The sequence below is a fragment of the Misgurnus anguillicaudatus genome, chromosome 5 (assembly GCF_027580225.2).
Source record: "Misgurnus anguillicaudatus chromosome 5, ASM2758022v2, whole genome shotgun sequence".
NCBI lineage: Eukaryota > Metazoa > Chordata > Actinopteri > Cypriniformes > Cobitidae > Misgurnus > Misgurnus anguillicaudatus.
The window spans coordinates 30,428,883-30,443,436 of record NC_073341.2 but is presented as its reverse complement, the minus strand read 5'-3'; the positions used below and the strand labels follow the sequence as shown (position 1 = coordinate 30,443,436).

Genomic DNA, 14,554 nt, shown 5'->3' with positions numbered 1-14,554 from the left:
TGCGTAGTGACGTAGAAAGGTCACATGTTACATATATGAAACGCACATTTGCGGACCATTTTAAACAATAAACTGACACAAAGACATTAATTATTACCATTATACATACAACAACATCGGAACACTGCGGCGTAGTTTCGCATACATCATCCGTGACCTCTTGACGTGATGACGTTTTGCGTGAGGTCGCGCTGGCGCATATCAGGACCGGATATAGACGAGAAGTTGTGGTTTTAAAGTGCATATTTTTTATTTTTCATGTAAAAAATGTTTTGCTAGATAAGACCCTTATGCCTCGTTTGAAATCTTTTAGAGTCCTTTGAAACTCCGTTGAAACAAACTGTTAAGTGTTGGGGTCCATTAAAGTGCATTAAAATGAGAAAAATCCTTGAATGTTTTCCTCAAAAAACACAATTTCTTCACGACTGAACAAAGAAAGGCATCAACATTTTGGATAACGTGGTGGTGAGGAAATTATCTGGATTTTTTTAAGAAAATGGACTGATCCTTTAAGATACAAACAGAAAATACAGGAAATATAAAAAAAATTCAGGACTAAGTGTCTTCTTTAGGCATCGTCTGTGTTTAATTTGACCTCTCTTGGCACTAAACACATCTTGAGCATTTTTGAGCAGAATGAAGTAAAAAGACTAATTTCTTTCAAATTTAATTTTATTTAGGTTTAAGAGATCCTGCAGTTTCCTGCTATTGCTCAAGTGGAAGGGGAGTTTATCCTAAAAACTTGACACATTTGTTTACATTTTTATACAGTTGTTAATACTACATACACATTTCCTGTATTTTCTGTATTCTATTAAAGAAATTGAGAAACTTAATTAAATATGATCACTATAACATTGCAAAAACAACAAATCTAATTCTGGCATGGTGGCCTAAGACTTTTGCACAGTATTTACTCATTTAGAAAATGCTTTTATCTAAAGTAAATTAGAAGAGTAACACCGCACTCACGATCAATAAGGTGCCAGACAATAAGGTAGTCAATGAAAATAAAGACGTCTGCACACTTAAATCCTTAAGCAGCAAGATGGTCTTTTGACCGAAAGCTTGGAAAGGTTATCTACAAATTTTTTGACATTTTGCCTAAAACTTGGTGTCTTGCCATTCAGCCACAAATTATGATTTAATATATCAGATTATGGGGAGCAAAGAAAGTTCATACAGTAGTTAGGGGTTTGTAAAAGCATTAATGGGTCTGCATAATATATATTCTTTCTTCTTGCTGTTTTAACATTTAATATGCAATCTGAATCCAATCCTCGGTCAAAAATGGTGACAACTAGCGTTTTAGTGGCCAGCGTGTCTCTTGACTGGTAACACTTAAGGTAAGGTGGTAACACGGTACGCCCCAGAACGATGCTGGGTTAAGTGCTTCCATAAAGACCCATATGTTTCCTGCATGTTCTCGTTCAGGATTCCCATATGTAGCGTAAGTTGCCAATACCAGACTTCCATAGCGATGGGGTCAGAATCCATAATATACCTTCAATTCAATTTCCTTCAAAAACGTCGCTTGGAGGTGGGGAGGGGGGATTTGGGGCGGCTGTAATGACTGCGCGAGAGGCTCAATTTAGTCATCATAGGTTGCTTCCTGTAAAGGTCCCATCTACAATCTACACGGGTTTCAATCTGGTTTAACCAGTGTTGCATGGGAACAAAAAAGGCTGTTCGGAGCAATTTTGTTAGTCATTTACATGACTACTTCCTCCACCGGTTTATCGGCACGGCCTTCGATGCCATCTGGACAACATTTGTCAGTTGCATCAGAGCACGTATCAAATGTTTGGAAATTTTAAGGGAACGGACAATAGAAAAGAACACGATGAGAAAAACAAAACATGGGAACAATCGATTGTGAATACATCTTAAAAAAGAACCAGAGGAAAAATGAATCAGATCTTTGATTTAAATTACGCCTCCTATTTGTAACAGATGAACTTGGCCGCTAAAACGGTGTCGTTTGGATGTGGAAATGATATGTGTAAACTATGTAATGTGAATGTTTTAGCTAAGCTGTGTTTAATTTTGTACCCTGATGAAGTGCATGGGAAACCTGTCTTCCCTTAGCTGTCTCATTGAATCATATGGATATAATTTCATCCATTTACGTTTTTCTGCTCTTTGCTGTGGTTGCCAGGGGGCATTTGGAAACAGTCAGATTAAAGGCACATGTTGGCTGTTGCCTGTAGTTTTAAGCCGCTCCGTCTGAGCTCCGCTGTTCTCCGTGCTGAAAGACGTGTCGGCTGTTGTTTTTTTACAGGTCACAGTTACTCTAGGCGCTCAGCAGTAAACCTCATAACACCTCTCGTTCCCCAGCATCAACCCGAATCAATTTGTGCTGATCTTATGCCGTAACCGAGAACTGAGAGCATATCTGAGAGCGCTGCAGCTATTTGGACGTCACACTGAATTACAGAAAACTCGTCAGACTGTACGGAAAGAAGTCATGGTGCTCATTAAAATTTGGGCACCCCTTGCCTTTTCAGCCTACTAATTACGAGTAATAATGTAGTTAATGCTTGTTAGTTTGCTAAAGGTTTAATGTTAGAATAAATGCGTGCCTGAAGGAAAGTGAACTTGTTACAGTATAATGGGGAAATATGTTTTATGTTGCAGAGCACCCCTGAATGTTTGCTGGAACAGTGATAGACCTTTGACTTTATGGGAAAGAATGTGGTCTGATTCCCGTAATAAGCACATTAAAATGTGTACCGTGCAATGATGTAAATTGATCTGTTTTGAAACCCTCTAAAATCCTGTGAATCTTTCATTAAAAGGGGCCATGGCATGAAAATCTGACTTTTTCCATGTTTAAGTGCTATACTTGGGTTGCCAGTGCTTCTATCAACTTAGAAAATGTGAAAAAGATTAACCCAGTAACTTAGTTTTGGTAAACCATTCTCTGCCAGCACGTGAGGTCATTGAAATTTGGCTCTCCTTATGATGTCATAAGCAGATCTTATAATAATAATAATACCGCCCCTTAATCTGCACTATCCAACCACGGCACAGCCATTTAGTGCATAGAGAAAGAGAGAAAGAGAAAATGATTCACAGCACAACTGGGTGATTCTCACGAAATTAGACTTATGAGGTGTCATGAAACATTTTGATAAAAAAAGTAAATGCAAAGTAATAGTATTAAAATAAAAAGCATACAGTTATAAACATCTCTTCATGTACTATTTTGCACATGATTTCAAATGACATCATGCAAACCAATTTTGGGGAAAAATGTCATTACCGCAACGTGTCCATGACTGGTTTGGGTTCTTTGACATGGAAATATTTATAATTAAACAATAAAAAAAAGCTTCAGTGCATGTTATACTATAAACATTTACAGTAAAGAAACATGTATTTGGTGATCATTGGTAAATTTAGAGACAATAATAAGGAATATAAATGTGTCCAAGAAAAAATTTCTCATCCTCCGCAACAATTTTCAATCATTGTTTAAGCCCTCAAGGAACTAACATTTTCAAAAAAAAATTGTTGGAAGGGACATAATTGACTGTGACACTCAAGATGGCTACCAGGTACAGTAAGCAGTTCTTATTTTTTCTCTCCAGATAACAGTTGGAATTTTTTTTTGTCATAGTACCTAGACAACTTTTTAGTTCTCATTACCGAAACATGAGTTTGTAAATGCATATATTTAATGTAATATCATGTTGCGGTAATGATATTTTTTATAATGGTAATCTAACAAATTTAAATAATTTTTTAGGAAATATGTTTTAAATCCTCTGAAATTAATGGTTATAGTAAGTTCAGACCTTAATCTTATATGTGCAAAAAAATGGCCCATCTTTTTAAAAATTCTGATGCTGGACACGGATTTCGTGAGAATCACCCAATTGAGTTTCAACTGCAACAAACCACCATCATTGCGATCAGTGTTTGCACTTCATCCGCTCATTTGCATTTTAAAGGAAACACCCGAATCGGCACATTTTTGCACACACCTACAAAGTGGCAATTCTAACATGCTATAATAAATTATCTATATGGTATTTTGAGCTAAATATATGTACTCTGGGGACACCAAAGATTTATTTGACATCTCAAAAAATGATTGTGGCATGTCCACTTTAAGTGTAAGTCAGGCCACCGGAGCTCTATCCCATATCACCAGGCGACACAACGTGGTCTTATTTTGCAGAATAATGGACGAGTTGTGTACCAAACTTATTAATAAACGTATTTTCTTTCGAATAGCTGTGTACACTACGGGCTTTTAACTGCCCATTGGGCATTTTCTGGCTCAATCATAGTTCATTTCCCACATAGCCATCAGGTTGAGGTCGGGCACCCCGCACCAACCACTCCAGCCGGCAATCATCCGTTATTGACTCTACGCCCCTGACGCGAACTTCAGACCAAAATGTCACTGTGTGTAGACGGCCCGTCATGAGGCCCACTTCCAAATCGTGGCGTCAGATACTCACCAACATGCACTTCTTTACGGTTATCACTCTGTTTACCTTCAGAGGGGAAAGCAAAACACGATTATGGCAATTAATATGATTAGCGTGCTAAACTGTTTTTATAAATAAAATCAAAGAGGAGTGAAGACTTAGGAGCTTTCTTGATTCGCATTTAGAAAATTGAGCACTTTTGCTGGTTTTGTGGGATAAAATATGGATTTTTTTAACTGCCAAGTCTGTTTGGAGTCTCTACTTTATTTACTTTTGCTTCTCGCATCTCAAAACTTCACATTCCTTGATTTATTTTTACAGTATATTGATTCCTCTAGTTTTGGACATGTTGGAAAGATGTTAATATTAGATTTATTTGAAAAATAATGTTTTGTACTTGGCAAATGCATAATAAGAGATTTTTAAAGTGATATTTAAAAAATGAAAAGAATGGTAAGTATTAAGGAGAGAACGAGAAACTATTGAGATTTGAAACTTTCCTGTCAAGTGGATAAAATTTTGGCAGTTTGCTCTGTTTGTATGGTTTCCCATAATGCATTGCTGTGTTTGTAAGGCATCCCAAAATGCTCTGCACTTTGCTTTATTGGCAGCCGATCCTCACGCTAATGTCGAGCTTTACACGATTAGCATGCTCCTCTCTGCGGACTCATAAATTCAATTTAGCCTGAAATTTGTAGTACGTTAAAGCAAGCAGTGAAAGAATGATTATTTCCCCTATACATAAATACACACATTTCGGGACATACATAATCGCAATGTTTGTTTTGAAAACTCAGATTTTAAAAGTCAGCACGGGGCGAACGTCTCTGGTATGATATGTGAGCATGTCTGGTTTCTGGAGATTTTATTAAGTTCCGTGTTGCGGGTACGTTTCGGGGTATTTTCATGCTGTGAAATAATAAAGGCACAAGTTGACATTGCGGGATTTGACATTGGCTGATGTTTTTGTGAGACGCTAAGCAAATGTGCCTCAACCACCGTGGCTTTCCATTGTACGAGCTGATGATATGAATATGTCAAAATGCTTGACTGATTACAGTGCATTCAAGGCACCGCTATATTTATATTTCTCAAACATTCTGGTAGGGGTTTATACACTACACACACTGTAGCCTATAATCCAGGTCACTCAATCCATCCTGACTATGGCAGTCTAAGGTTTCGTTCCGTATTAAATGGCCTGGCCTCAATAGCAATCCCTTTCCGAGTGATTGAAGGAGGCCGGAGCCCAAATGATGTTCTAAGGGCCCATTAGAAGAATGGACGGCTCTCTCCTTCAGTGAAACAAGAGCTGCGATAGAACCGGAGGCCTCAGTTAGAGGTCAGTGGATAATAGAGAGCAAAGCTGCCATGTCAGGTTTCACTCTCTCTGACACCTCTGAGAGACACCGGCCGGGTTCATCTAAGGCTTCTGATTGGTGGGTTGTTTGCATTTGGGGGTGGAGCTAAGAAGAACACATGAGAACTGGAGAACTGTCACTGTGTTCTTGCTATGCCTAATTAGGCAGATGCCCTAGAGATAGATTGCACATGACTGTCAATTTTAAATGTATGTGTCATTGGATAGGGTGTGGCTAGTTAGTTGGTCATCTATAGTCTATGCTTTTATTTATTTTTTCCCTTTATTTAATGGATAGTACACTATGTAAGGTGAGGACAGGAATGTACATGGTGGAATGAAGTATACGGGATTGGCAAATGACCTTGAGCCGGTATCGGAACTCGGTTCTGACATAGTCTATGCTTTTTTTTTGATTGGTTAGTTTATTTCTATATATACAATAATGGGGTTTTAAAAGCTTTGCCCAATACACATTATTCCAAAGAGGCTTGATCTTGTTGTGCTTTATTTGTCTAAAGCAGTGGTTCTCAAACTGGGGTCCGGGGCCCCCAGGGGGGCCGCGAGACGGTGCCAGGGGGGCCCCAGTTTTATGACATTTTATAAATACATTAATTTATCATAAATTTTGTGTAATTAAACAAAAACAAATTAAGCCTACTAACCAACATCACTACTTTGTATAATATGTTTTGTTTAATTAAAATGTTTTAGAACTGTTTTTGTCATAAATTTTCTTTGGGGGGGCCGCGAAGGAATGCCCCGTATACAAGGGGGCCGCACGCAGAAAAAGTTTGAGAACCACTGGTCTAAAGAGCCCATCTTGAGCAGTTCAATAAAACTGCACTTATATTTCTGAAACTGAATGTTATTGTGGTGGCCGAAAATTCTGTCAATTTTTGCTCTTTTCTCAGATATTTTATTAAAGATGCATTAAAAATATTGTGTGCTTGTTGCATCTGCATTTTTAAAGTATTAAGTGAAGAGGCTTGGCAAAACAATAAAGCACATTATGTGTAAAGTTTATAAAGACACAGCCCAGAACAATGAGTACAAAATATTACCACGCAAGAGGATCAACAAATATTAATTACATTTTTATTTTGTTTAGATTTTTTATATCTTTCAAACTCATATTCCCTTATACGCTGTGGTTTGCCTTTTTGCCCTTTTGTCTAGTAAAATCCTTAAAAATGTGTTTTGTACATTTTGTACCAAACTTGAGGGAGCATTAAAAGCAAATATTGTACACCCAATATTGGACACTAAAAGGCTGGGTTATTTACAGTCCAGCGTTGGATCAAGAAAGGACAAACCAAGACGTTGGGTTAAATTAAAGGGATAGTTCAGCCAAAAATGATATTAAAGCAACACTATGTAGTTTCCATGTAAAAATGACTTACAGCTCCCCCATGTGGTTGAAAAGCGCAACAGTGCCTGGTATCAGACACTCTTCTGCAGGCAGGGGGAGGGGCAGGGCTGTGTGCTCTACCCTCCACCTCCTCTTTCAGGGTGTGCTTGTAGCAGCTAGGAGGCTGCTCAGGTTGCAGCAACAGTACAATTTGTTCAGTTAAAAGTTGTTCTCACTGAAATAATTTTAGAGACATTATTTAAAGGTAAAAAAACTACATAGTGTTGCTTTAAACCCATGATTTACTCACCCTGAAGCCGTCCGAGATGCATATGTTCATCATTTTTCAGGCAAACATATTTTCAGTTATTTTAGGGTTTCAGGTAATGAAATGTAAAGTTTCAGGTCCACGTTCTTCAGGTCCACAAAATGTGCATCCATCCTTCACAAAATAAATCCAAACAGCTCCACGATGATAAACAAAGGCCTTCTGATGGTAATCTGCGCTGTTTTGTTGTAGAAATATCCACATTTAAGACTTTATAAAAGAAATTAACTAGCTTCCGGTAACGCCACCATCTTAGTCGCGTCCGCATTCAAAATGAGAGCGTACGCAGTTTACGGAGGTTTCTCTGCTGCTGCTCTGTGCCCCCGCCCTCCGCATTTATCATACGTCACTAAGAAAAGTGCGTAGACTACGCTAATACTCTCTCCTGAATACAAAGGAGTCTAAGACGGCGACGTTATCAGAAGCTAGTTATTTTCGTTTAAAAAGTTTTAAATATGGATATTTCTACAACAACCCGGGCGGATTACCCTCAGAAGACCTTTGTTTATCATCCTGGAGCCGATTGGATTTCTTTGGGGAAGAATATATGCACATTTTTTGGACTTGAAGGACGTGGACCCCGTAACTTTACTGTTTAGCAGCTGGAAGATATAAGACATTTTCTAAAATAACTGAAAATGTGTTCGTCAGAAAAATAATGGACATATGCATCTCGGACGGCTTCGGGGTGAGTAAATCATGGGTTTAATATCATTTTTGGCCGAACTATCCCTTTAACCTAGAAAATGTTCATATTTGACCCAACAATGAATTAAAACAACCTAGCATTTTGAATTATAACAACCCACACTCTTAACTCTTTCCCTGCCAGCATTTTTCATGATTTTCACAAAAAATGTAATGCCTCCTCCTCTTCTTCTTTAAAAATATAAACATACAATATATCAAATGAAAGAACAGACTCTCTGCTTTAAAAAAAAGTTTAATCCTACCTTTATTAGTTCTCTTTTTATAACCTCTCAAAAATAGGTAGGTTTCTTCAAAAACACCAAATTTTGAGGAAAAAGCTGAGATAATTTCATTTTTGTGAAGGACTTTTGATAGAGATCAGATTCAGAGCGATCATCATAACATACACGGACATACAGCTAGGGCGATCCTTTCGGGTTTTATAAGTTGCGGAAGAGATAATAGCGCTATTGCGGATTGACGGAAATACTAGTAAATGGCGGGGAAAGAGTTAAACGCATAGTTCACCCAAAAATGAAAATTCGGTCATCATTTACTCACCCTCATGTTGTTACAGACCTGTATTAATTTCTTTGTTCTGATGAATACAAAGGAAGATATTTTGAAAAATGTTTGTAACCAAACCGTTCGTGGACCCTATTCACTTCCATGGTAGGAAAAAAGAATACTATGGAGGTGGATGGGGTCCATGACGGTTTGGATACAAACATTTTTCAAATGTGTTCATCAGAACAAGGAAATTTATACATGTTTGTAACAACATGAGGGTGAGTAAATTGTGACAGAATTTTCATTTTTGGATGAACGATCCCTTTAAAAAATCTTTTGTGAAAGGTCTTAAAGGTGTTTTGATGAACCAAGGTTCTTCTATGGCATCGTGAAGCACCTTTATTTTTAAGAGTGCATCATAGGGTTAACATATTTGGTTCATACCTTTTTGACCTAACGCTTGGTTGAAAATTAACTAGAGCATTCTTTACAGTGTACAACCCCCCCCCCCCCACATTTTAGGCCATTACGGTAGTTAAAGATACTGTAGATAGTGTGTTGGCTGTAATACATTGTACTTAAATATAAAGAAGTTATCAAAAATGTTCTTTTGTTTAGTTTTTTGTTTCGTATACAGTTTAAATGAATGTCGAAAAATTCTCACACTTGTGTAAGCACTTGCAGATTACATGACGTAATTTTCTGATGTCCACAGTTTGAGGGGTGTAACAAAGCTTTCTCACGTCTGGAGAATCTAAAGATTCATCTGCGGAGTCACACAGGAGAGAAGCCGTACCTGTGCCAGCACCCGGGCTGTCAGAAAGCATTCAGTAACTCCAGCGACAGAGCAAAGCACCAGCGCACACATCTGGACACTGTGAGTATACAATAACACATCACTCCAAACTGTGTCAAAAACTCTAAACTGGGTCATTTTGGGAAAAATGTGTCTTTTTTGTGTTTGAAAGTGATTTTCTAAAGTATTTCTGAAGTATTTCTTTGTGAATTTTAAACATTAAAAGATGTATTATTTAGTGTTGATATTTGCACACACGCTCTGTTTTAAATGAAAGAATTATGTCATTATGACAACATGTTTTTTTTATTTAATTAAATTGTTCTCGTAATAAGAAGTAAGGATGTTTACAGGATTGACACATGCACTGGATTTTTTCTGATTTGTTAAGAAAAATCCCTGTAACACATAGTAAAAGTCTATGTCTGTTATTCATTGTTAAAGTCATTGTTTATACACGTTAACTGGGGACACACAAAGCCTTTTGTGAAATGATCCAGCTGAAATCCAGCTGGTTTAGAAAGAAAAATGCACACACAAACATACACACATGCTTTTTTTCAGTGTAACAGAAAAGTTTGACAGCGTTGTGAATGTAGACATTATGCATAAGCAATCCATGCGTAAAAACCTTGCATTTGTAGTTTAGAGCAAAAATCAACCTCTTGCTCCATATGGACTCATGCATTTCATGTTTGCTACCTTTCTTTGACCCAGTTATTAATTTTCCATGCACAAAATTCGCAGAAGGTTACAATAAACATGTCTCTATGGGTCGATGAGGGGAAACCCATATATCACACATCATTTAAGACCGTGCTCCGTTTGTGATTGCAACGACACATGGCAGAGAGTGAAAGAGAGAGATGGCACATCTCGCTTGCGTCTCTATCCAACGATGCAAGGAAAAATAAAAGTAAGGGAAAGCTTTATTTAGTCATTTCTCGCTCTCTGTTTCACTGCCTGGCAGAACTCTTTGCTGTATCGCAATACAGCTACTGCGCCGCAATGCCACGGCCAATTAGGCCTTCGAGCTAGATGCCCAGTGCTGCACATTACCAGCCTGCAAGCCACCCGCATGCCTTATATGCAGCGAGAAAATCACTTCGACTGTAATGATATTTATTCTTGACGGAGGTTTTTTCCCAGTCCTTCTTTCTCGTTTTCTGTTTTTGGTGGGTGGATTATATAGCATTGCGCAGTGAAAACAAATAAATGCACAGAAACGGGCTGCCCTGAGAGCGGCTTGTAAAAACAGGCTTATTTAGAGAAGGTAGGAAAAGGGAGCTAATAAAGGAAGCCTATCCACTTTCACTTTAATGACCGCCTGTGTTTCAGAAAAAAAGAAATGTTACCAGTCTTGAATGATGAGGTTGATATATTTCATGAAATAGATGTTTAAACTCTTCAACAATGATGAGAGCTGGCTGTGTTTGTACCTTTTATACCTGTGTGACATTTACCAAAAAAATCTGTATTCTTTTTTCCCTCTTGCTGTGTCTTCTCAGCTGCAAGGTAGGGTCTTGTCTTTCCTCTTCCATGACTGTTTATAAACTCTCAAAATAAACAGAGATCGTAATTGTGTTTTTCAATTAACACTTCGTTTGAAAGCATAAATAATACACTTTAAAAAGAGCTGGGTTGTTTCAACCCATGATGGGGTCAAATATGGACATTTTCAAGGTTAATTTAAATCAACAATTGGATTTGTCCAGATTTTCTCTGAGTGTGGGTTGAAACAACCCAGCATTTTTGTACAGTGTAAATTTGATTATTGAGTATATAAATATTTTTATATGTGATCCAGTCTGTGAAAACCTATCTAGAGTGATTTTTTGCGATGCACTGTTTTCAATTAAATTTCGATTCATTTGAAACTTATTTGTATAGGGTTGTTCACAGTTTACACTGTTGCAAAGCAGCTTAATACACATAAAACACAACAATTAAAAAAATAAACATTATAGATCAGTTTATAGTCCAGCGCTGGTGTCATCTGAAGTCCTTGCTAGGGCCGGTGTCATCTCTCCATATGTGTTGGGTCATCTGACGGAGGATCCAGACCGGAACTTGTGGAATCACTAGTTACCTCAGGAAAAGCAAAAGCTTAATTCATCTCACATAATTTACATCTTACATACTGTGAAAATATAACCTTGATATCTTTACTATTGAGTGAGGTCCATAGACTGTAAAAAAAGATGGATGTAGTGTCCTTGACGTCACCCATAGGTTTCTAAAGATCGTTTTTAAGCTTAAAGTAGGCGGTGCCTGCCACCGCCATCTTGGCCGTGCATCACTCGCAAATATCTGAAAACGTGTAAAGAGGCAGGACGTGGGTGAAGCTGAGGTGGCTGGTTGCTGAAACCACGCCCCCTAGTTCGACTCTAGTAACAGCAGTTCAGGCTATTCAACCGTGACTCAAGTGGCCACGCCCTTAAATGATTAGTCAATTTTCGTTAAAAAAATCCAGATAATTTACTCACCACCATGTCATCCAAAATCTTGATGTCTTTCTTTGTTCAGTTGAGAAGAAATTTTTCTCATTTTAATGGACCCCAACACAAAACAGTGTAAAATTGCAGTTTGCAGACTCTAAACGATCCCAAACGAGGCATAAGGGTCTTATCTAGCGAAATGATTGTCATTTTTGGCAAGAAAAATAAAAAGTATGCACTTTTAAACCACAACCTCTCAGCTTCCTCCGGTCGTGTGACGCGACAGCGTGACCTCACGTAATACGTCATCACGTCAAGAGATCACGGATGACGTATGCGAAACTACGCCCCGGTATTTACAAGTGTGGAGATAGAGGACTGTTCTGACGTTGTTGTATGTCGAATGATACTAATTAATGTCTTTTGGTCAGTTTATTGTTTAATGGTTTTTTAATTGTTTAATCTGCAAATGTGCGTTTCATATATGTAACACGTGACCTTTTGACGTCATTACGCAATTTCGCGAGCTGGCGAAGAAGAAGAGAAGTTGTGGATTATATTTATATTTTTGCATTGCCAAAAATGACAATCGTTTCGCTAGATAAGACCCTTATGCCTCGTTTGGGACCGTCCAGAGTCCCCTGAAGCTGCGTTGAAATTGCAATTTTAAACTGCACCAAAACTAATAAGTGCTGGGGTCCACCAAAGTCCATTAAAATGAGAAAAATCCTGGAATGTTTTCCTCAAAAAACACAATTTCTTCTCGACTGAACAAAGAAAGACATCGGCATTTTGGATGACGTGGTGGTGAGTAAATTATCTGGATTTTTTTTAAAAGAAAATGAACTAATCCTTTAATTATGCAGAACTTTAAGGCTTAATATAATTTGAACGGATGAGTTACAAAAAAAAATTCACTCGCACACAGTTGTCATGAAGGGCAAAATTAGCTATACAGAGCAAAAAACACTTTTTGTACAAGGCTGTAAACATATTATTTTTTTACTGTAAAGTTGCCCATTTTAACATGGGAATTGACTTCGTTTTGGAGCCAACCTCTAGTGGCCAGTCGATGAACTGCAGTTTAAGTCACTTCTGTATTGGCTTCATCAGAGAGATCGGAAGGTTGCCCCTCGGAAAGGTCACGTCAAAGGTTGAAATCAAACCGAATCAAACTTTGATGCTCCAAATTTAAAAATTAGATTATGAGACCCTAAACTGGATTTCACAGACAGGTTCACATTTACAAATGCAATGCAATTAATTTAAATATATTTACATTTTTAAACGAACATGTATATTTTGGGAGTTCAGAATGGTTGGCTTGTTTTGTATTTTTGTCTGTTCTGCCTTGGCTTTAATGTTTCATATACAAACAACTAAATTATAAATGCTCTCGTAATGTAACAATTCATCTCTGACACTCTGTTTTCACGTCCTGTTTGTGGCTGAATTGCTATAATTATGATCCCTATTTCCTGTTTTAGAAACCATATGCGTGTCAGATCCCAGGCTGCACCAAACGCTACACAGACCCGAGTTCCCTTCGCAAGCACGTGAAGATCCACTCGGCCAAAGAGCAGCAGGTGCGTAGGAAGGTAAGAACAACACAATATTGTCCCATCAGAGCATCAAAATGCTATTTATCTGATCTAACTGTGCTTGATAAACACATACAGTATATTACTGATAGGCTTTTCATGGTCAATTGTGTCTTTTTCACGGCTTGGTGCAGTTGGTTCTATTTAGGTTTGTCTTTGAATATCATTTCCCCAACAATAGATCAACTTCAACCGCATTTCGGCATCTACATGGTGAAGAGTGCATTCCTTATTAAAGTGGGTAATTATAAGCAGAATGGCCTCATTGTTGCGCTGGTCTAAACGACAGCTGACTGATGCGTCGTAAGAGGAAACACATGTGAGCGTGTACCATTGTTAATAAGCTGTGCAGCGTTATACCCCAGTGGCCAGATGTTGTGGGCCGATGTCAAACAAACACTCCCCCTCCTTTTATTGCCATCTAAGCCTGTTATAGCACGCTGTGGCAAAAACACTGAGGACCCATTACACTTGACGAATGAATGAAAGTCATGTACAAAGATTTCAGCTTGCGTTGTTTTTTATTACCTGAAGTCATTTGTTTAATTCGTAATATGCAACATTTTTGTTAACATTACAGAAATACTTGCACGTCATGGCTCCTTTCAGTCGTACTTTGAGATGAATCATCTCCAGATTATTTCCGTCTCATCCCAGATTCATGCCACCAAAGTTTTCCATAGTTACACGCTACAGTCGGAGCTTTCAAAGTCCGAAACTTACACGGCCACCCAAACTCTAAACAAATGTCACGTACGACACATGTAATAAACTCTTTAATAAATAATACTTTCGACTCAGGTTGATGGATGTGCATGTGGGGTATCTTCTTCCCCTCATCCCCTCATGTTTCCAATCAAAGGATCCTGTTTGTGGTGAAGAAACGTTCTTCTCTAAGCTCATCATTTCCTACGCTGGGTGCTGGGGGCGTCACCACAGACTGATGTTATTTTTATTGAAGGCTTTTGTTTGGGTGCCGTCCAGTTTACACAAGTTTGTCTCTGTTCGTTCTCTCCGTCCTAATTTTTTCTGTCACGC

At 38.1% G+C, this 14,554-nt stretch overlaps 1 protein-coding gene across 4 annotated transcripts in view; it reads left to right on the top strand.

The window, feature by feature from the left end:
- The window catches only part of glis1b (GLIS family zinc finger 1b), a 102,697-nt gene that overhangs the window by 55,361 nt on the left and 32,782 nt on the right, over window positions 1–14,554 (top strand). For 3 of the 4 annotated variants that reach the window (XM_055167707.2, XM_055167708.2, XM_055167706.2), the window contains 2 exons: window positions 9,397–9,558; window positions 13,403–13,513. In XM_055167707.2, the coding sequence (XP_055023682.2) occupies window positions 9,397–9,558; window positions 13,403–13,513 (273 nt within the window). The remainder of the gene's footprint in view (window positions 1–9,396; window positions 9,559–13,402; window positions 13,514–14,554) is intronic. The other variant, XM_055167709.2, reaches the window with a different exon arrangement.